The sequence below is a fragment of the Heptranchias perlo genome, chromosome 5, assembly GCF_035084215.1.
Source record: "Heptranchias perlo isolate sHepPer1 chromosome 5, sHepPer1.hap1, whole genome shotgun sequence".
NCBI classification, from domain to species: domain Eukaryota; kingdom Metazoa; phylum Chordata; class Chondrichthyes; order Hexanchiformes; family Hexanchidae; genus Heptranchias; species Heptranchias perlo.
Window position 1 is genome coordinate 28459153 of NC_090329.1, and position 24473 is coordinate 28483625.

General features: G+C 42.6%; 1 protein-coding gene across 1 annotated transcript in view; it reads right to left on the minus strand.

Annotated features, from left to right (window-relative positions):
• Positions 1–5260: 5260 nt before the first annotated feature.
• Positions 5261–24473, minus strand: part of LOC137321349 (disks large-associated protein 2-like) — a 168754-nt gene continuing 149541 nt past the window's right edge. The window contains 3 exon segments of the mRNA XM_067983735.1: positions 5261–5479; positions 13058–13210; positions 20862–20953. Coding sequence (XP_067839836.1) covers positions 5261–5479; positions 13058–13210; positions 20862–20953 — 464 coding nt within the window.

Consider the following 24473-nt stretch of genomic DNA (forward strand, 5'->3'; position numbering starts at 1 on the left):
AACTGTTTCTCTCTCCACAGATGCTGTCTGATCTGCTGAGTGTTTCCAGCAGTTTCTGTTTTTATTTCAGATTTCCAGCATCTGCAGTATTTTGCTTTTGTTTTATATGTAGGCATATTAAACATGAACAAACATCTCCAGGATCAATGCCTGAAATGTGTCCATTGCTGCCTATCTGCATGCACCTTTTTAAAAAAGGAACATCATCTTAGTAAGAAATCTTCTTGCAAATGATATCCTAAGTCATGTGGAAATGCCTTATTCAGTCAGCAGTGCTTGATGTAGTTGTGATGAAAATGGTGCATGGTTCTTACAGCGATCCTTCTTCTCCAGAAGTGAATGGTTTGCCGGACAGTTTTTCATGAAGAGAGTGCCCCTTCTCAAGACTAAACATTTGTCTCACTCGGATGACTGTCATCAGAAATTGACCTTCTTTCTTTATATTTTCCATACCGCTAGAGCCTCCGTCCCACTTTCTCACATTGGTTACATTTCAGAAGAGATTGTGAAAATGAAACACTAAGGGTTGGAAATTTAATGGTGCTGTGCCCTTTTTACAGACATAAAATGAGCACCTAAACGTCCCAATATGGCGGGCGGTGCGCACGGACTCATTCCACCGCCGGAAGTTCGCCGCCTGCCATATTGGTTCGGGCTGTTCAGTATGCGTCCAGTGCGCACACCTGAAACTGGCCATAGGCCCGCTGTACGTGCAAATCGGGAGCCTAAGGCCTGTTTCAGGCCCGTTTGCCAAACTGAACTGTGAATGACTGCAGCATGTGCCGCATATACTACAGTCAGTTTCTTCAGGCGTCCGGCAGCCTTAAAGAGACCGTCGGTGACTGTCGCCCAAAGGGTAAGTTAAAGGCTTTTTTACTTACCTTATTGTGGAGAACCAGGAGGAGCACACCACGTTCCACATTAAAACTGCTGCCGGCCACCGCTCGGCCTATCCCGATTGCCTGCCCCCTCCCCCCGAACTCTCCTGAGACCCTTGGCTGGCATCTGAGCTGCCCCTCGTGACCTGCCTCTGGGGCCCCCAGCTAATGAGGCCACAGGACCAATTTCTAGGCCCATAATGTTCAAGCTCATTGTGAAATATCCTTCACCACTTCGAGATTTTACAAACCACGATCTTAACGAATATCCTTAAATAGAATGCCATGAAATATTACAAAGATGATTAGTGACATGCCTTCTAACAAAAGCAAAACTATTACACCTGCATTGTGGATAAAAGCAAGTAATGTCAATTTACCATTAAAATAATATTAATAATACAACACACAAGGCCATAATTTTGAAACAACTCGTAAGTTTATCAAACATTCAGCTCAGATTTCACTGGAAGGAATTATGTCACGGCTGGAATTTTTTTTAAAGTTTTCTTTACAGAGTAATCCATTTTAAGATATTATTTTGTCTATAAATATGAGAAATAAACATACGTGAGGAGGGCAGTGTTCCTTCTGTACAATCAGAAGCAAAATCAGTCTACTTCAGGGTTCAGTTCTGTCACTGGTATAACAGGGCTTTTCCAGTGGACAAAAGCATCAGAGATTTCCCCCCAAAAAGTTTTAAATGCAAAAGTATTTATAATTGGTGAAAGGGCATCAGCGATACACAGTGTTTGTGAACTCTGTCAAAAGAGCAGTGGAATGACACACTTAAAAAAGCACATCTCATGATCATCATCAGCAGATTAAACCAGTCATCAACTGAAAAGGTAGTGCAAATAAAATGATGTCAAACATGCTCTCCCAAGAAACTGAATTACAAATTGCTAACGAAGACATTAGCAAGTACCAAGGAACCACGTTCAGCAAAATAGCACACCATACATTCAATACTAATATCTGTATCTTGCATGCTGATAAATAGTGCATATCAAAAGAAACATGAAAGGCAAAAGAGATAGAATTACGGAAAATAATTTTCTGATTTAGAAAAGGTTTGCTGTGCAAATAAACAGTATTTGGCTCTCCACTCTGTTTTTGTATAGGTGTGATTATTTTTGTTTGTTTAATTAGCAGTATTTTAAATTAAGTAACTATACTCCTAGTTACACATGAAATATTTGTTATTTATTTTGCCTTTGTGAAGAATTGCAGTTCTACCCATACTGGCACAGTTTGCACGCCACTACCAGGAGATGCATGTTCTTTCTGTCAGATGCACCTAATTGAATACCTGTTCTTCATAATGACACAATTTTTTTTTTGAAACTACCCATCACCCCCTACTATCTCTGCCACAAAAAGAAACAAAAAAAACTTCAACACACTTGAGTAAATATTATGTTCAATTTATAAAGCATGTTTAGTTAAAATGACAGCATGGATTGTACATTAAATGCAACCAATGTTGCTTCATTTAACGTGCAGTTAAAGTTAATGGTACTTAATAGAACATTCAGACTTCTTTGCATTAGTTTACGATTTGCTATCAAATACAAGCTCAGTCTGTAATGAGAAGTATACATGTATAAAATAGCATTGCTACTTACTTGACCTAATAGAGAATTGTGGAGAGTTAAAAAAAATCAAATATTGCCTTTTGTTCAGTTGCCCTGACGTTATCTTTACCACCAATGATAAACATGGTATATTGCACTTAGAAATATAGGTTTTTTTAACCTAAAAGTAAAGATAACGTTTTATCAACAGGAACAAAGCCAATACCGTTATGTAGGATTCGACGTTGATTGGCATTTGGGTGATCATAACAAAAGCATCAAAGCTACAATTCTGTCTCGTTAAGATATCTGTAAATTGATATGTTTTGCTTTATATTTGACTTATTTACTAAATCTGTTTGTGTATAAAAAGGTAATCCTTGTCATTTTGAAGTTAGATGTCTGCCTAGCATGTGTCAAATTGATGTGCTGGTACTGAATAGCAGGAAAAGGGGAGAGAACACAGTAACACCTTTGAATTTGGGAAAGTCATTAATAATTGCTGAAGGATTTTATTTTTTAAAGTCATGAAATTATATCCACATGTTGTGCAAGGGAGGTGAATGACTGTTTCTGGATGAAGCTGAGACAAGCCCGTCCAACAACAACCAGCTGAGAACTAGTTCAGTACTTTCCACATTACATAAAGCAAGCCAAATAATGCACTAAAAACAAGTCAGCTCTCTGATAGTGGTTATATCAACCACACATAACCCCAGGATTTTGTTGAGAAAAAACTACTGCTTTTAGTCCAAGTCTTAATGAAGCAGAATTTAAAGACTGACTAGTCCTTTAATAAAAGTGTTTTTCTGATGAACCAGGTTTAGAAACTAGGGTTAAGGATACTAATGTTTACAATTTTTTTCTACAGAACAGAGTGAACAGGAGATTTTTTTTTAAACATTTCTCAGACTACCTTTTTATCTTGTTTCACTTTCTTTAAATAAATATGTTGCAACGCACTGTTCATAGCTTCAGGTCGTATTTATTTACGACATAAGCAATTTCTTGGGTATGGTTTTTTTTTTGCAAATTTAGGGGCTGTACATTCATTCATGTTTTTGCTTCCAAATCTAGGTTAAGGCTGTTTGGTAACAATATGAATCATACATGAGGTGCAAGTGTATATTGTGGTGCTGTAGGGCGTCCTACTGCAGAGGGTGCTGCATTCTGAGTTATGTTTGAAAAGGCCGGTTTAATTGGATTAATTCAATGCTTCCACAAACATCACTGGATTTAAATGGTCACTTTTCCTTCACAATAACCAAGAAAGTAATTTAAAAAAAAAGTCAAACATTTCTCAGGTAAAACAACCTCTGTATATGGTCATACAAACAGTTTAACTGAAATCTTAGCGATCACATTCAAGCAATCTTCTGCTGGTTGCATTGACATGACACACACACACTGTTCAGGAACAGGCAGACCAACCACATACAAAAGTTTAAAGATAATCCTTACAAAAAAACCCCAAAATAAATCAATAAATAATAGCTAACATAATCACTGTAAGCATATATTATTTATAAATGTTGTAAGTCGTAGCTAGCATATTTATTACATTTTTCCCTTAAATGAAAAAAATTAAAACAGCATGCCAATTCAAAAGAGTTAACGCCACTGTATATTTATATAAATAAATAAATAGAGAGTTTCTTTAAAAAAGCATAATAAATATTAGATGGAGGGGATATTGGAGTGATTATTACCAGGAGGTTACTTCTGAATTTCCTTTGTTGAAAGATCTAACTACCAGTATCTGGCTATTGTAAGGCAAGCGTTCACGGGGAAGTTACATTCAGTCTTTCTCTTTCAGGTTCGCTCACTGCATTGGCACGGTTTTAATTGCACACGTTTAAATGAGGCTGATCACTATTGCACATATTTTCCACCCACGCAAGGTGAGCACTTCCCCCCCCTCCCTTTACTCAAACGATACGTAACAATTTGTTGAAAGCCATTTCAGCACATTCCCAAAGAAGATTAAAAAAAACTTAGTTTTTTTCCTTTCACGTCTTAAAACATTTTGGCAAATACTTCGGAAACTGAGGGGCTTCAGTACCTTGTCTCATCAGATGAAACTACGTTGTGTCCCAATAGGTTCTGTAGATTACTATCCTCCAAGAGTTATTTTAGTGAAATAATTCTTACCTTTTTACCTACACTTCCCCCAAAGCATACTGGAGTTCAGTCCCTGAAAAGTTTTGAGTGGGAAACAATTCTGCTGAGCATAGGGCAGAGTGTCTTTCTGTTTCCTTATTAGGAGCTGGGTTCCTTTATAATGTTAAGAAATAAGAAATGATGTTGGCACATTATTCATTCTTCCTATTTTTTTTTGTTGAAACCACAGCACCTTCTGGTTTCATCAGTTCACACCTCCAGTGGTCTCCTGAGACACTGAGTTTTAACTATTTAGCCATTCCCTCAAACCCACTGAGCAAATCAATTAATAGAAAATAGTGGGTCAGTTGAATTAGCTTCCTTCCTCTAGAGGTCCTCCACTCTAATAGTCTCTGAGAGAGCTTGATGGATAAGTGGAATATTTAGTGTGATCTCTTCGGATTGACGCCTCTTACAGAATATAGTAATTCTTGCAATGAGTTCAAAAACCCAGAATTATAACCATTCCACTGTGATGTATGGCACAATGAACACTACAGCAAGAGCATACACAGTGGAGGCTGGGACAAGAATTACCATGGAAACCCCATCACTAATTCCACCGGGCTTGATTTGTGAAATGTGCATGACAAATATTGAGAGCCAATGGTAAACAAAAAAAGGACATTTTGCAAGAGACTGTCTTTAGAGCCTGGTTTGTGCCTCGGGGATGTAAATCTCAATGCTATCTGCACGCTCCGTGGCCGAGTTCTGTCGAAAGGAAGCTGCTCGCTTGGCAGCCATTAGCCGTTTCCTCGCTTCCTGTCGCTGTCTGTCAGGAAGGTCAAGAGACTTTTCTCGCATGATAGGGATTTTTCCTTTTGGTGGCTTCTTTGGTACTGGGGGTGGAATCTTCTTTTCCTCCTAAGTAATTATGAAATAATCATTCGTGTCAAATAGATGAAACATAAAAATAAAATGACAGCCTCTTTTTTTTAATGCTTGCTCCCCCTGCGAGTTTAATACTGTCCGTTGACTATAAAAGACTTACAGTCCCAGAGCATTCATGCTAATCTGATTAATACAGTCAGTTTTATAAGATCATGCCATTAAAATAGGCAGAAGTGAAATTAAAACCACGCACCATAGAAGCATACAAAAGAAGGCAGTGATTAATCAGATTTACCTGGTCTCATATGTATATAAAGTTAGTGATAATATATATGCTCCCAATTTATTATTTTTTGGTCAGTAACAGCATTTTCACCCAGGCTTTCATTGGATATTGTTTGCATTACTCGAGATTGTCTCAACCTTGTTGACTAGTGTGTCCTTGATTGATCACGTCATGAGTTACCATGTCTCCATTATTATCAATGTTTATAAACATGATGGCATGGGAAGTGTTACTATCTTAATGGGGAATGAACAGGAGTCAGCAGATGGAGTTTGGTTTGGGAAACAGAGAAATTGATTGACATGCAGGTACAGATCTTAATGTGTGATTGTGAGTATGTAAGTATGAGCATAAAACGTATTTGTTAGAATATTCTTGGAGTGAAGACTGGACCGCTCAACCGAGATTGATCACCTCAGAACCTTGTCGGTGTAACGCTTTGCCAGGTTGTATTACAACATCTTATATAGTATGTCGTAATCGTCCTGTTGTATTTTAATATCTTTACTACTCATCTTGTAACTTCTTAATACAACCTTTACTTTGAAACAAGACAGGTTGTTGTCATTATTAACCAGGAGTGTAATCAGACAAAAATTGACACTGAGCTAAAGAAGGAGATATTAAGACTGGTGACCAAAAGCTTGGTCAAAGAGGTAGGTTTTAAGGAGCATTTTAAAGGAGGAGAGAGAGGTGGCGAGGCAGAGAGGTTTAGAGAAGGAATTCCAGAGCTTAGGGCCTAGGCATCTAAAGGCAAGGCCACCAACGGTGCAGCGAAGAAAATTGGGGATGCCCAAGAGGCCGGAATTGGAGGAGTGCAGAGATTTCGGGGGGTTGTAGGGCTGGAGGAGGTTACAGAGATAAGGAAGGGCGAGGCCATGGAGGGATTTGAAAACAAGGATGAGAATTTTAAAATTGATTTGTTTCCAATCCGGGAGCCAATATAGGGCAGCAAGCACAGGGTTGATGGGTGAACGGGACTTGGTGCGAGTTATGATATGGGCAGCAGAGTTTTGGATGAGCTCAAGTTTATGGAGGGTGCAAAGTGGGAGGCCGGCCAGGAGAGCTTTGGAATAGTTGAGTTTAGAAGTGATGTGGCATGGGTGAGGGTTTCAGCAGCAGATGAGCTGAGGCAGGGGCACAGACGGACAATGTCACAGAGGTGGAAGTAGGCATTCTTGGTGATGGAGAGGATATGGGGTCGGAAATTTAGTTCAGGGTCAAATAGGAGGCCAAGGTTGCGAATGGTTTGGTTCAGCCTCAGACAGTGGCCAGGCAGAGGGTTGAAGTCAGTGGCTAGGGAACGGAGTTTGTGATGGGGACCAAAGGCAATGGTTTCAGTCTTTCCAATATTTAATTGGAGGAAATTTCTGTTGTCAGACAAGCAACATCACAAATCAAAGGCAGTGGAGGGGTCGAGAGGGATGGTGGTGAGGTAGGGATGGTGGTGAGGTAGAGCTGTGTGTCATCAGCGTACATGTGGAACCTGATGTTGTGTTTTCAGATGATGTTGCTGAGGGGCAGCATGTAGATGAGAAATTGGAGGAGGCTAACATGTCAACTGCAATGGAGAATGTGCAGGTGCTGGTCAGTGATGTTTGAAAGCTGCAAAGGACCAGACAAATAAGGCAGTGTTTCAAACAGCGGCAGAAACTGTGATTGAATAGCAATAGTGAATTCCACTTACACTACACCATGAAGTTGAGGATAGCAGGTAAAGGGCAGGCCTGTCTTTTAGACCAAACTGTCTAGTCAACACTCAGTTATCCATTATTAGGTTGTTAAAATCTCTTAATGTTCTGAAGGGAGATCTCCACTCGTATAGAGGTTCCTATATTTCGTGGAACCCCCTAGCATTAATATCGGCAAGGGATGAAACCTTGAAATCTGCTGCCTTCATGGGTTTCATCCAAATCCCAAATAGATGGAGCTGCAGAGAAAAAGTAGATCAACACTACCGCAAGCCTTAATTTCAAAATCGCCCCAGCAATTCCCGAACACGTGCTCTGTGCAGTATATAACAGAAAACGCAAATTGTGCTGACAGTATCAGGCAATTCCTTACTGGTTCTTAGGTGACAGAAGAATTCAAAACATATCAGCTAAATGGAGAGAAAGAAACATTGTGAGAACGTAAGATGTGTGGGAAGGAAAGATGTTGCTGAAGAACAAGAGGAGAAAGGGGAAAACAGGACAGCATGAGAAAAGAAACAGAACATAAATAGAGAATTAGAAGACAATTGAAAGGGGAAGCTGGAAGGATGAAACCAGTACCAAAAAGAAAGCGAATGGCACAAAGAAGTAAGTAATAGATCTACAAAGGACATTACATTGTGTGGAATGTAAAACGAGGCAGTGAACACATTGAAGTCTGAGATAATATCATAAATCATGAGAGCAAAGATTAACAATTAAAATACTTGCATTTTTGTAGCACCTTTAACAGACAAAAGTACCCTATGGTAGGGGTGAGCAGTAAAGGAATAGACAACGAACAGGAATTGGGAGTTAAGTTAGTGGACGTGACTGAAGGTAAAATGTAAGAGGTAGGTTTTGAGGAGGGTCTTGAAGGCAGAGAGAATTTCAGAGAGCATGGGTAAATGCTCTGTTCCTGATAGTACAGCAGATTGGAGAGGAAGGTGGGGAGGGGGGGTCATCATAGTGGTTTAGACTCAGAAAAGAAGAGGGTGCAAGCTGGGACATAGGACTGGAAGAATTTGCAGAGATAGGCTGAAGCATGATTGGAGATTTGTAAATGAAGATGAGAGTTTTAAATGTGCTGGCAATAGGAGCCAGTGGAGGTCTGTGAGGTGAGTGGGACTTAATATAGGATAAGATGGGAGCTATAGAGTTATTGATGAGTTGAAGTTTGTGGAGGCAGGCGTACAGTGTGTTGGAAAAGTTGAACATAAAGGTGACAAAGATGTGAATTAATATTTCAGTGTGGTGGAGATAAGGTACACAGATGGGTGATATTTCTAAGGTGAAAATAGGTGGACTTGCTGATGGACTTGGATGTGGATTTCGAAGTTCAGCACAGGACCACAGAGGGTTCACACTATTGAGTTCAGCTTGTGTGAGCAACTCGGGAAAAGGGATGGTGAGAACTGGCAAGAACATTTAGCTGGAATTAGTTTTTGCTCAGCATGACTTAATGTTGGACCAGCACAGAAACAGTCATGAAGTCGACACTGATGGTGGAGAAGTAAAGCTGAGTGTTTACTTGGATATGAATGCTGACCCCGTGTTTATGAATAATAGGAAGAGGTACCATGTATATATAGAATAGGGAGAGCTGAGGACAGAATTTCAGAGGATGTTGGAGATGACCATGCAGGCATAACAGAAGTCATTGCAGGAGATGTGCTGGCTATGTTGGGACAGGTAGAAATAGAATCATGAAATGGCATTGCTATGGAAGGGAAGTAGAGGAATGGAGTGATTGATTGTATCTTAGGCCACAGGGAAGTTGAGGAGGTGGAGGAGGAGGCAATTTTGGTGATTTGGGCCAGGCCAGTCTTGATGCTCTGGGTAGGAATCCAGACTGAAGGGATTTGAAGAAAGCATAGTGGAAGAGGTGGGTGCTGATTGGGCTTGCAGTAGATGGTGAGAGAATCAACATGAGGGAATAACCTATTTGTCCTTATCCTCACCAGTCTACCTGTCGCAAATACATCTATCCATGGCAGTGCAAGGCCTTTGAAGAGATCAAGGCTCATCTTCTCACTGAGGAAACCCTCCACCATGTTGTAAGGACTACCACTGTACAAAGTGATATAGACTAAGAACAGATCTAGGATCTCAAAACTGAATATCCATGAGATGCTGTGAGCCATCATCATCAGCAGAATTGTACACCAGCATAATCTGTTACCTCAGAGCCCAGCATATCCTTCACACCTCTATCACCAGCTAGCCAGATGTCCAACCCTGGTTCAATGAGGAGCGTAGAAGAGCATGCCACAACCAACGGATCAGATCAAAGCTCTGCAGTCCTGCCACATCCAGTCGTGAATGGTGGAGGACAATTAAACAACTAATGGGAAGTGGAGGCTCTGTAAACATCCCCATCCTCAATGATGGCAGAGTCCAGCACGTGAGTGCAAAAGACAAGGCTGAAGTGTTTGCATCCATCTTCAGCCAGAAATGCCGAGTGGATGATCCATCTCAGCCTCTTCCCGATATCCCCACCATCACAGAAGCCAGTCTTCAGTCAATTCGATTCACTCCACGTGTTATCAAGAAACGGCTGAGTGCACTGGATACAACAAAGGCTATGGGCCCCGACAACATCCCGGCTGTAGTGCTGAAGACTTGTGCTCCAGAACTAGCTGCGCCTCTAGCCAACCTGTTCCAGTACAGCTACACATTGGCATCTACCCGACAATGTGGAAAATTGCCCAGGTATGTCCTGTCCACAAAAAGCAGGACAAATCCAATCCGGCCAATTACCACCCCATCAGTCTACTCTCAATCATCAGCAAAGTGATGGAAGGTGTCGTCGACAGTGCTATCAAGCTGCACTTACTCACCAATAACTTGCTCACTGACGCTCAGTTTGGGTTCCGCCAGGACCATTCGGCTCCAGACCTCATTACAGCCTTGGTCCAAACATGGACAAAAGAGCTGAATTCCATGCGTGAGGTGAGAGTGACTGCCCTTGATGTCAAGGCAGCATTTGAACGAGTGTGGCACCAAGGAGCCCGAGTAAAATTAAAGTCAATGGGAATCGGGGGAAAACTCTCCAGTGGATGGAATCATACCTAGCACAAAGGAAGATGGTAGTGGTTATTGGAGGCCAATCATCTCAGCCCCAGGACATTGCTGCAGGAGTTCCTCAGGGCAGTGTCCTAGGCCCAACCATCTTCAGCTGCTTCATCAATGTCCTTCCCTCCATCATAAGGTCAGAAATGGGGATGGTCGTTGATGATTGCACAGTGTTCAGTTCCATTCACAACCCCTCAGATAATGAAGCAGTCTGTGCCCGCATGCAGCAAGACCTGGACAACATCCAGGCTTGGGCTGATAAGTGGCAAGTAACATTCACGCCAGACAAGTACCAGACAATGACCATCTCCAACAAGAGAGAGTCTAACCACCTCCCCTTGACATTCAACGGCATTACTATCGCCGAATCCCCCACAATCAACATCCTGGGGGTCACCATTGACCAGAAACTTAACTGGACTGGCCACATAGATACTGTGGCTATAAGAGCAGGTCAGACGCTGGGTATTCTGCGGCGAGTGATTCACCTCTTGATTCCCCAAAGCATTTCCACCATCCTCAAGGCACAAGTCAGGAGTGTGATGGAACTTGCCTGGATGAGTGCATCCACTTGCCTGGATGAATGCAGCTCCAACAACACTCAAGAAGCTTGACACCATCCAGGACAAAGCAGCCCACTTGATTGGCACTCCATCCACCCACCCTAGACATTCACTCCCTTCACCACCGGCGCACAGTGGCAGCAGTGTGTACCATCCACAGGATGCACTGCAGCAACTCGCCAAAGCTCCTTCGACAGCACCTCCCAAACCCACGACTTCTACCATCTAGAAGGACAAGGGCAGCACGCACATAGGAACAACACCACCTGCACGTTCCCCTCCAAGTCACACACCATCCCGACTTGGAAATATATCGCCGTTCCTTCATTATCGCTGGGTCAAAATCCTGGAACTCCCTAACAGCACTGTGGGAGAACCTTCACCACATGGACTGCAGTGTTTCAAGAAGGCAGCTCACCACCACCTTCTCAAGGGCAATTAGGGATGGGCAATAAATGCTGGCCTTGCCAGCGACACCCACATCCCTTAAACGAATAAAAAAAAGATTCTGAGGGGGCTTGACAGGGTAAATTCTGAGAGGATGTTTCCCCTCATTGGGGAATCTAGAACTAGGGGGCGCAGTCTCACAATAAGGTGTCGCCCATTTAAGACGGAGATGAGGAGAAATTTCTTCTCTCAGAGGGTTGTGAACCTTTGGAATTCTTTGCCCCAAAGAGCGGTGGAGGCTGAGTCATTGAATATACTCAAGGCTGAGTTGGACAAATTTTTGATCAGCAAGGGAGTCAAAGGATATGGGGAACAGGCGGGAAAGTAGAGTTGAGGCCAGAATCAGATCTGCCATGATCTCATTGAAAGAGTGATTACATTGTACAGTTGAGAAGGCTGAAATTGTAAATTATTTAGACTTTCATTATAGTCACCCTGTAAAACAATGGCTATGGAAGAATTGTTAAGAACCCACCAGGAAGACTCCTGTAGATTTATAGAACAGTTGTATGTACTTCAAGTCACTATATTTTGTTAAATATTTTTAAATCTCAAGGGTTTGGAATTCAAATGTGGGGAAGTGATGCTTCAGTTGTACAGGGCCTTGGTCAGACCCCATCTGGAGTACTGCATTCAGTTTTGAGCACCAAACCTCAGGAAAGATATATTGGTCTTGGAGCAGGTACAGCACAGATTCACCAGAATGATACAGGGCTTAAAGGGTTAAATTATGAGGCTAAGTTGCACAAATTTGGCTTGTATTCCCTTGAGTTTAGAACTTTGAGGGTGATCTAATTGATATATGTAAAATGATAAAAGGTTTCGATTGGGTAGATACAGAGAGACTATTTTCTCTGGTGGGGGAATCCAGAACATGAGGGCATAAAATTAAAATTAGAGCTGAGCCATTTAGGAGTGAAATCAGGAAGCATTTTTTCACACAAAAGGTAATGGAAATCTGGAGCTCGCTCCCCCAAAAGGCTGTGAATCCTAGGTCAAGTGAAAATTTCAAGACTGAGATTGATATATTTTTATTAGTTAAGGGGATTAAGGGATATGGAATAAAGGCAGGATTTGAGGTACAGATTAGCCATGATCGAATTGAATGGCAGAACAGGCTTGAGGGACTGAATGGCCTCCTCCTGTTTGCGTGTTCCTATGAGTTGCGTGTTACTTAAAGTCTGTTTCTGAGGTCCTGTGTTTGATGGTGATCAACTGTTTTTGCACCGGTTGTATTATTGTGGACACAATTTATTGCATTAGCCCCTGTTCCCATCATAAATCCTGTAAGATCCTCTGAAAGATCCTTGCACTATTATGGAACAAATCTTGAAAAATCCAATATCACACATTTTGCAAATCCTGCAACAATTTTGCTCCAATTTATTGCATCAAAAAGGATTTTCTATGAACACTGCAAACTTTTAGAGGATATATTTCAGTAAGAAGATCTCACATGAAGGGAACTGTGCACTTCTGGGGAAAGCAATATTAACTGAATATTAATTTCACTGCCTACATTTTAGTTCACTGCATCATTTTACTTTACCTGCTTTTCAAGTGGCTCAATAGGTTTCCAATCATTTGCCTTCAGCTGATGCAGTTCATCAAACTTCATGCTGACATCTTCAATGGAAAGCTGCAGGAGGTCCCAAAATCCCGCTAGATCCTGGGAGGTAGGCCTTGGCATCGCACTGGGATCCTAGCAGATACCAAAACAACTCATTAGCAGTTCATGCCAGATACACTTATGCAGATATTTAAATGCTTGCATTGCTTATCTCATTTCATAAATCAAGACTCACTCTACATGTGCCAAAATACTGCACACCCTTTTGGCTTAACATTAATATTAGATAGAAGAGAGCAAAGAAGGGCTGGGCAATCTAACGAGACATACAAAATATTTTAGTTTTGTTAATTTTAAGTAGCATCGGTCATTCAGTATCACTTTGCCCTCTCTGCTGTCCAGTAACTGAAATATTTTTCAACTATGAGAGCTCAGCAGTTTTGACGTTGAAATATAAAAACATCGACACCTTCACAACCTTTCATCCCTGTACAGCAAGCACAGTCCAAGTGTCTTATGAGGGAGCACAATAATTAAAGAGAAATGTAGAAAAATAAACTGCAATGTTTTAAATTGCCTTTTAATCTGAACAATGATCTTTGCTTTTGATCTTGGTCTCTTGAAGATAAATGGTGATGATTTTTTAAATGAAGCTAAATTGTTTATGTGGCAGTATTTTGGAGCAAATGATTTTTTAAACAGTCTCATGTATAGAATCATGGAATCGTTACAGCACAGAAGGTGGCCATTCAGCTCATCGAGACTGTGCCGGCTCTTTGTAAGTGTAATCCAGTTAGTCCCATTCCCCCGCTCTTTCCCCATAGCCCTGCAAATGTTTTCCCTTCAAGTATTTATCCAAATCCTTTTTGAAAGCCATGATTGAATCTGCTTCCACTACCCTTTCAGGCAGCACATTCCAGATCATAACTATTTACTGCGTAAAAATGTTTTTCCTCACGTTGCCTTTGGTTCTTTTGCCAACCAACTTAAATCTGTGTCCTCTGAATCCTTCTGCCAATGGGAACATTTACTTCATCTAAACCCGTCATGATTTTGAACCCTTCTATCAAATCTCCTCTCAACCTTCTCTACTCAGAGAACAACCCCAGCTTCTCCAGTCTATCCACTTAACTGAAGTCCCTCATCCCTGAAACCATTCTAGTAAATCTTTTCTGCATCCCCTCCAAGGCCTTCATATCCTTCCTAAAATGCAGTGCCCAGAATTGGACACAACGCTCCAGTTGTGGCCAAACCAGTGTTTTATAAAGGTTCATCTTGACTTCCTTGCTTTTGTACTCTATGCCTCTGTTCATAAAGCCCAGGATCCCGAATGCTTTTTTAACCGCTTTCTCAACCTGTCCTGCCACCTTCAAAGATTGTGCACATATACCCCCAGATCTCTCTGTTCCCGCACATCAACCACATTGCCCTCATCAACCCTCCCTGTTACCTCATCAAAAAACTCAATCAAGTTAGTTAAATACAATTTGCCTTTAACAAATCCGTGCTGGCTTTCCTTTATTAATCCAAACTTGTCCAAGTGACTATTAATTTTGTCCTGGATTATCGTTTTCCAAAAGCTTCCCCACCACCGAGGTTAAATTGACTGGCCTGTAGTTGCCAGGTTTATCCTTACGCCCTTTTTTGAACAAGGGTATAACATTTGCAATTCTCCAGTCCTCAAGAACCATCCCCGTTTCTAAGGAGGATTGGAAGATTATGGCCAGCACCTCTGCAATTTCCACCCTTACTTTCCTCAGCAACCTAGGATGCATCTCATCCGGACCAGGTGACTTATCTATTTTAAGCATAGCCAGCCTTTCTAGTACCTCCTCTTTATAAATTTTCACCCCATCCATAATGTCAACTACCTCCTTTTCCTTTGACTTTGGCAGCATCTTCTTCTTTGGTAAAGACAGATGCAAAGTACTCATTTAGTACCTCAGCCGTGCCCTCTGCCTCCATGCGTGGGTCTCCTTTTTGGTCCCTAATCGGCCCCACCCCTCCTCTTACTACCTGTTTACTATTTATTTTGGATTCTCTTTTGTGTTAGCCACCAGTGTATTCTCATACTCTCTCTTTGCCCCTCTTATTTCCTTTTTCACTTCTCCTCTATTTTCTATATTCAGCCTCGTTCTCACTTGTACTATCAACCTGACATCTGTCATACACCCCTTTTTCTGCTTTATCTTACTCTCTATCTCTTTTGTCATCCAGGGAGCTCTGGCTTTGGTTGCCCTACCTTTCCCCCTCGTGGGAATGTACCTAGACTGTACCCGAACCATCTCCTCTTTAAAGGCCGCCCATTGTTCGATTACAGTTTTACCTGCCAATCTTTGATTCCAATTTACCCGGGCCAGATCCGCTCTCAACCCACTGAAATTGACCCTTCTCCAATTAAGAGTTTTAATCTAGATTGCTCCTTGTCCTTTTCCATAACTAATCTAAACATTATGATACTATGATCACTGTTCCCTAAATGTTCCCCCACTGTCACTTGCTCCACTTGACCCACCTCATTCCCCAGAACCAGATCCAGCAATGCCTCCTTCCTCGTTGGGCCGGAAACATACTGAACAAGAAAGTTCTCCTGAACACGCTTCAGAAATTCCTCCCCCTCTTTGCCCTTTACATTATTACTATCCCAGTCTATATTAGGATAGTTGAAGTCCCCCATTATCACTACAGGTCTTGCACCTCTGTAATTTCCCTGCAAATTTGCTCCTCTATCTCCTTCCCACTAGTTGGTGGCCTATAGAATACACCCAGTAGTGTAATTTCACCTCTATAGTTTCTTAACTCTAACCAAATAGATTCTGTCCTTAACCCCTCCAGGACATCCTCTCTCTCCAGCACTGCAATATTCTCCTTAATCATTACTGCCACCCCCTCGCCCCCTCCTTTCTTTCCTTCCCTATTTTTCCTAAACACTTTGTATCCAGGAATATTTAGTACCCGATCCTGCTCTTTTTTGAGCCAGGTCTCCGTTATTGCCACAACATCGTATTCCCATGTGGTTATTCGTGCCTGCAGCTCACCAACCTTGTTTACCACGCTTCGAGCGTTTACACACATACACTCTAAATCTATCTTCGACCTTCTCGTATTCTCTCTTAGTCTGTAATCTTGATTTTTTTTTGTGGTACACATAGGTTATGTACTTTGGGAGGTGTTTTAAAATAAGAATGCTAAAGGGAGGGAGAGAGAATGACTGTTGGATTTTTGCAATGAGTGGATATCCCTCTCCAACAAATTATTTGTCCTTTGCCAATTTGCAAATTTAAAAAAATGGACAAATGTACTGCAATTTCATGATTTAATCACTTTAAGTTACAGTAATCATTACAAAATCTTGTAAACGTACACATCCATTTCAACAAGTGTCAGTTTTCTTGTTGGTGTAAGAAAAGAATCATCGGCATTTTAAAATATATGTCCACCTCTATTATCTCTGTTGTTTCACATACGAATGTTGCTTTATTAAATTCCTTTCTGAGTAATTAATCACACTTCACAGGCTTTGACATGTGAGTTCAGGCACATTCCAGAGTTACTTTAAATTAGTACTGTCCATTAAGACTGGTCTTTATTTCATACTTTATTTTCCGTAAGATAAATTGGTTTCTAATGTATGCAATGAATTCAAAATGTGCAGTTTGAGAAGTAACTAAATGAGATAGTAGAATATCTGCAACAAAGAAACAGTCCACAGGAACCATCTAGGGCAGTGGAATCAAAAAGCTGGGAGCCATTCAAGAGGCAGTTAGATGCTATGGTGAGGGTTCTGCAGGTTTCTCCAGATGGACAAGCTAAGATGGGCCAATTGGCCGTCCTCATCTGTATTTACCTTGATATCTTACGAAACTATGAGCACTGATGGTCAACAAGAAATCTTTGGTATACATCTTACAGTACATGGTATACATCTTACAGTACATGGTATACATCTTACAGTACAGGTGTTCGGGGGTCCCTAGATTTAATTTATGATTGTCCTCTTCGAAGGCCAAATTGCAAATGATAACTAAATGTAACATTTGATCTACTAAGTTTGAAGAAACACATAAAATCTTTACAAGGTTTGTGTGTATGTGTGTATGTGTGTAAACGCTCGAAGCGTGGTAAACAAGGTTGGTGAGCTGCAGGCACGAATAACCACATGGGAATACGATGTTGTGGCAATAACGGAGACATGGCTCAAAAAAGGGCAGGATCGGGTACTAAATATTCCTGGATACAAGGTGTTTAGGAAAAATAGGGAAGGAAAGAAAGGAGGGGGGGTGGCAGTAATGATTAAGGAGAATATTGCAGTGCTGGAGAGAGAGGATGTCCTTTGGGGTCAAGGACAGAATCTATCGATAACATACGAAAAACCTTGGCCTAGAAATTGGATCGAGCCCAAATCGGGGTGCGATCCCGGTACTGCGGGTGTGTAATGAGGCCGGTGGCAGGACTACGGGAAATTGGTCCACCGGCCTCATTTGTTTCTTATCGACAAGCTGCAGGCTCCAGTAGTGACCCCAGAGGCAGCCCCCCCTGTCCGGGGAAGCATGACGATCAGCCAGCTTGTATGCTGAGGTGGTTGGCAGAGGTGGGGGGAACCATTAGTTTGGCTGCCAAGCACCTGAGAATACAGACCGCAGCAGCACCGTGCATGCTGTAGTCAGTTCCTAACAAATTTTGCAAAGGGGGACTGAAACAGGCATTAGGTCCCTTCTTTGCACATGCAAAGGGCCTGACACCTGTTTCAGGCAAGGGCCCTGGTCGTCTATGCAGGAGCCTTTACCAGTATGGCAGGTGATGCACTTCCGGCACAGAATGTGTGCACATTCACCGCTGCCATATTGGACGCTTAAGCACCAATGTATTTCGAGGCCCTTATGTCTCTGTGCACGTTGTTAACTTTTTCTATTATAGAATCATAGAATCATAGAAAGGTTACAGCATGGAAGGAGGCCATTTGGCCCATCGAATCCGTGCCAGCTCTACGCAAGAGCAATCCAGCTAGTCCCACTCCCCCGCCCTTTCCCCGTAGCCCTGCAATTTTTTTCCTTTCAAGTACTTATCCAGTTCCCTTTTGAAGGCCATGATTGAATCTGCCTTCACCACCCCCTCGGGCAGTGCATTCCAGATCTTAACCACTCACTGTGTAAAAAAAATTATATATAAATTATGATGTCCACAATTATAATAGAAACTACCTATGTAAAACTCATTGGCATTTATTTAGTCATTGCATAAGTATGGATATAATAGTTTGTTATGGAAATACAAAAATAAGAACTGAAGGCATAACTTTAAAACAGGGACTCTGCATGTTCTGCTTTAATAACATTCACCCTCTAACCCGCTTCACCTGAAGACTGCACTTGGTCTTGATTTCTTGTGTGCAACACCACAGGACAGCGACTAGTAATATATTAAAAATCTTACATCTGGTGTACACTTCCTGTCAGCTTGTCACATTTACAATGGAAACTGCCAATGTAATCTTGTCTTAATGTAATTTGACCTTTCCCCAGTGGGCAGTGCTTTAGCGCCACCATTGCCTGCAGGGTGTAATTACAGCATGACATGTTTACATAGGCACTGTCCATTATAAATGCGGATATAGGAATTTATGGTGGAAATATAAAAATAAGGACAGAATGTATGACTTTAAAATAGGTATTGAATTACATCTGCATGTTCAGTCCAGTTGTCCCCTGCCCTTTACCCTGCTTTACCTGAAGGGCACTAAGTCTTGACTCCCCTTGTGAAGCACCATGAAAGATTAACTACATTTACATTACCATTTTTAAAACAATCTAAACCTGAAACAAGGAGTTACAGTTGACAGGAATATCGTCTCTTTCTGATTTTTTTAAGAGATAAGGTTTCCTATTACAAATGTTGTTTGATTGACACCCTGTCAGTAGTCACAGGTGAATGAGTTCTGGCCCCTGATTATGCAGCTATCTGGTGAGCATGTTTTTGCATTGGAAAATGGGCTCTAAATCCAGGTACATATTATAAATAATCATTGAACTCATTTGTGGGTAAATGCACCATAGTGGGTGATAGAAACCTAAAAGATCCCTGATCTGTGGTGACATAGCTGATTTCAGATAGAGAAACTGTGAGGCAGATGGGATACACCTTAGAATTACAGTTAGGAAATTCTTGGCATTACGGGGCATCATTTTTAGGAGCACCACAGATACAGCAACTACACCGGAAGAATGCAGGATACTGACTATCTGCCAAATATTCAAAAAATGGAGTGAGACATCAACTTATGTGGGAATTATAGACCAGTTAGCCTGACATCCGTAGTGAGGGAAATCACTGTTCATCTGGAGAGCCCAGCGATCATAAGGAGTGGTCAGTGCAGATTAAAACCAATTTTGTATTTCTGTCCTGATCTGTTGCTGTTGATATGACAGGAAGGTAACAGTTTAGTTAGCCTGCAAGTATAAATCAGATTGGAAAATCTTAATTTTAAATATATGTCGATCATTCTGTGCTTTTTGGATTTTACCAGTGATAATTAAGCATTGTATAACTAGGCGTTCTATTTGCTAAATTCTGCATTTGGATACTCATCACCAACTATCAGTTTCTTTTCTTGTGCAATAGTTCCACATGCAATTTCTCATCAATATGTAGTAATGTCATGGCATGGTGCAGTACAAATTGCATTGAAATATGTCAGTAAAATATTTGTGGATTTACAATATTGTGCAGTATTATGTATGGTACATCTTTGTGAAAGTTAGGTAGGTTTAATTTTATACGTCTTTCCTGCCTAACTTAACTTTGCAACCAAAACAGTCCCTCATTTATTAGGAAAGCTACCAAAGTGAACAGTGGTTAGACATCTTTCTGATGGAAGTTAAAGCTCAAAAATCAAGTGAGCACCAATAGTTTAGTCTTCTGGAATGTAGCACCACCTGAGTTGTCCTGCCTTTGTGAGATCAAGGCTGAGCAGTATTTCAGAGGGAATGTTCCATTAGTGTAGGAGCATTACTGGACTGTCTTGTATCTATGTTAGTCGTGCTATTGTTGGATGACCAGTAAAATGATACTCCAAGTAATGGACCCACTTATATTTCTGATGACAATAACAAACAATTGATGTTAGTTGTATACAAACCCAAGTACAGAGTGGTGATATTGATCTAAGGTCCAATACTCAATCCGTTTTTATTAAATAAATGACGATTGCATTTGTTGATGATTTAGTGGGTATTTTCATGCGCACAGCTGAAGTTTCTGGAGCTGATTGGGTGATGCTGTATGTGGAATTGATAAATTTCAAGAAGAAAAACAAAAATCAAAAAAATACAGGTAAATCCGGATACGTGGGAGCCAAATACCTGTGGCCTTCTGATCCTGACACAAGATCCAGGATCAGCCTTCTGGGTACCTCCACTGTTGACCCCAGCGGAACATCCGGAGACAGGGGGAGGTTCCCTAAATTTAATTTATACAGCTTGCTGACACAGTGAAGTCAGTTTCAGGTTATGGGTGGTGAGTTTGTTGTTACTATGGATCCTATTACAGTAATCACATCTACATTTGATAGCTGTGTTTAGACATGGAACATTGAGGTTTGTCTTCACTGGATGAGAATGCGCAAAGACGTGACTTGAGATGAGAAAATGTGCAAAATATAAGCAGGCACTGCAAACAATTTGATATAGAAAATTGATACAAAAGCAATCTGATATTCAGACTTTGCAACTGCAAAGAGAACTGTAAACTTTGACATGCGGAAAAGAAACAAACAAAAAAAACCTACCAGATTCTGCTGACAAAGCCAGTAAAACTGTTGGAATTTCTGAGACATAAGAAGCTGAGCACTGCCCACTGCACTTCGAATTTTCCCTAAAGCTGAGGGTAAGTGAAGATAAAAAAACAATGTATTAAACCAATGAACTCCCTTTCCTGTTGGATTTAAATTATTTTTTCTTAGCTCTTTTTCTCAGATGGAATGTCAGTGACTTTTAATTTCTGTATTGTCATAATCACCTTAATTCCACTCTTCAAAATTCACAGAAAACTATTTGCAATAAGATCATGACCTAGAATTATAAATTAATATAATTTATTCCAATCTTTGAGAAAATGGGATCTTAACTGACAAATACACTGTAAGGAAATGTGTTTGAACTTATGTTGGTTCTTTTGAACTTATCGATATTCATCTCTGTAGAGTCCTGTTAAGTATTTCTTTGAGCTGCCTGTAGCTAATCCCAGATAAGGTCTTAGACAAATTCCTGGCTTTTTATAGCTTATTATTATTCAGTTCTCAGCTAAAACAAACCACATTATCCAGTGGCTGTGAAACAAATTATTCTGGAAATTAATTAAAAATTTGTTCTGATACTTCATACATATTGCTTCATTCCTGATATGCAAATTGTGTATAGACAAAAGAATAATAAAATGTTATTTAAAAAATGGACTTCACAAAACTGTAGATATGTCTGATAAACCAGTATTTAACTCATTTATTAGCGGGGAGGTGGGATGGCAGCGAGGGGGTGATTGGGCACTGGGTAACCTGCCCAATAAAATCTGACTGTTCCCCACGTGATCGCGGGTAAATTGGTGCCACTTAACCTGGCTTCCGGGTTTGCCGTCCGAAAGCTGCGCAGTGGGCGGACTGCACATCCGCATCACAGGCTGTCAGCTGGAGGAGCTCTATTTAAAGGGGCAGTCCTCCAATGGCTGCTCCTGGAGCAAACACCCTCACAACACAATGGAGCAGCACAGGGGGAAGGCTGCTCCTAGATTCAGCGATGCTTCACTCCAGGTGCTACTGGATGGGGTGAGGAGGAGGAGGGATGTCTTCTACCCGGCGGACAGGAGGAAGTGGCCTGCCTCTGCCACCAAGAAGGCCTGGCTCGAGGTGGCAGAGGAGGTCACCAGCAGCAGCAACATCTCCCGCACCTGGATCCAGTGCAGGAAGCGCTTCAATGACCTAACTAGATCAGCCAAAGTGAGTTCACTTACTCATTCTCCTACATTCCGTCTTCCACATCACCGCCCCCACCCCCCAACTCATCCTGCACTGCCAACACTACTCTATCACATCACTCCTCACACCTACTGAAAGCTCATCCTCAACTTACCTGCATTTCCTCACCTCCCCATTACTCAGCCCACCACCACCCAATCAGCCCAATCCTCATACAATGTCATGGCTCTGTCTCATACTCATCCTCTGATGCATCTCTTTCACAGTCAGCCTCACCCAAACCAATGCATTCATCAGTTGGCCACCTCACCATCACTCACTCACATGTCTGTACTTTCTCCCCTTATAGGAGAAGAGAGCCCAGAATGCACGGGAGAGGGCGAGGACCGGAGGGCCGCAACAGATCATCGTCCTCACAGATGCGGAGCAGGAGCACTGGTGCTGAGCCGCACCCTCGAGTGCCTGTCCGTCTGGTGACAGAACTTTAACATTCAGCACACAATATGAATTGATGTTAACATGTCTTGCCATCTTCAGCACCTCAATATGCTCATTGCAACATGACACATCTGTGATCATGCTTAATATTGCCTTCTGTTCTCTTACAGGGCCTTCAGTGACTGCTGTGACGGCGGAGAGCGATTCATCAGAGGATCTGCCGGCCTCTGAGGGGGCACCGTCACATCTGAGCAAGCCATCCACCAGCGCAGATACTCACACCTCGGTGGGTCCTAGTCCTCAGTTAGTTGGGGTCGCACATGGTGAGTTACCACACACAAAAGTGAGCACGAGCAGACACTGGTGGCAGGGGCAGCCGTGGAGAGTCTGTGTCGGTGGGAGCACTCCTCTCCAGGCTCTGCTCAGCTGGACACAGATGCTGAACCCTGGGGGCCATCCTTTAAAAGGAGAATGATCGAGGGCCAGCAGCACATTTGCGAGGTACTGGAACAGGTGCCACGCGCACTCTCCACAATAGCACAGAGGATGGAGGAGTCCAACTCCTGCATGAGTGGAATGGTGGCACAGGTAAGGGAGGGAATCTCTGAGATAGTGTCGCGGGTAAGTGTGGGACTGTCTGCGATGGAGGGAAGGCTAGCCTCCATGGAGCTTCAAGCACGGCTCACAAATGAGTCCATTCAGGCTCTGACAATGGCCGTTCGGACTCACAGTGAACAACATTCTGCCACCTTAAACAGGCAGGCAGATACACGAGCACTGGCCTTACAAGGCTTCACACATGTCCTCCAAACTGTCATCCAGCAGGGTGGTAGGAGTGGTGTGGGCCTGGCCCAGGGGAGGGATGATGGCGAAAGGGGACATGGAAGTGGGGACGCCACTCAAAGTGCCCCTACATTTCACCCGTTGCCCCCTTCTCAACCAGTACCCGCAATGCTGCCTCCTCTCCAGGTGGCCGGGTCTGCCCCTGCACAGGTGCAGGTGGAGCAGTCTTTGGAGGGGCCCTCACGGGCACCAAAACCCAGAGGGCGTAGGCCCAAAGCATCTAATCGGTCAGGGCATGAACAAGAGCAACCTGTCACTATCTCTGCTGCAGCCACAGGGGATGCACCACGTAGAAGTAGTTGGAAGCGAAAGGCGAAGGTTTTGTAAGCACGAAGAGGATGCACAAAGGTGTTGGACGGTTGGTCATGTTTTTTATTTATATTTGCTTTTTCTTAAACGCACATTAAATATTATTATTGTCACCACTACTGCCACGTTTGGCCATTTTTGACTGGCTTCTGTAATAAGGCCCTTTCATGAAGTTCACCATGAAAGCCGACACTTGATGCCACCCATTGGGTCACTCTACAGTGGGTGTATGTGTAGTTGCAGGACTGTTTTGTGCAGTGAGTGGGGGTGAATGCTGGTGTGGGCACTGCTCTATCCAGGTGGTGTGAGGACTGGACTCTTCACATTGTCTGATGTTAGGAGAACCGTTCACATATCAGTGACTCCCTGGCCTCACGAGCAGCCAGGTGAGCCGCTGTTCTGCCCATGGGTTGCTCCTGCTACTTCTCCTCCTCCTCCTCCTCCGCCTCCTCCCTCCTCAGCCTCAATGTGGGTAGCAGATGTGGATGGGCCCTCCTCCAGTGGCACCCCTCTCTGTTTTGCCATGTTGTGCATGGCACAACACACGACTATAATGCGCCCCACTCTGTCTGGTGCGTATTGAAGCGCTCCCCCAGAACGATCAAGGCACCTGAAGCGCATCTTGAGCAGCCCTATACTATGCTCAATTGTAGACCTGGTAGCGATGTGGCTGTCGTTATATCGACGCTGTTGCTCGGTGATGGGGTTCCTCAGAGGTGTCATGAGCCACATGTGCAGGGTGTATCCCTTGTCCCCGAGGAGCCAGCTCTTATGGGTGTTCCGTGCGTGGAAGAGGGGCAGGATGTTGGACTCCCAGAGGATGAAGGAATCGTGGCAGCT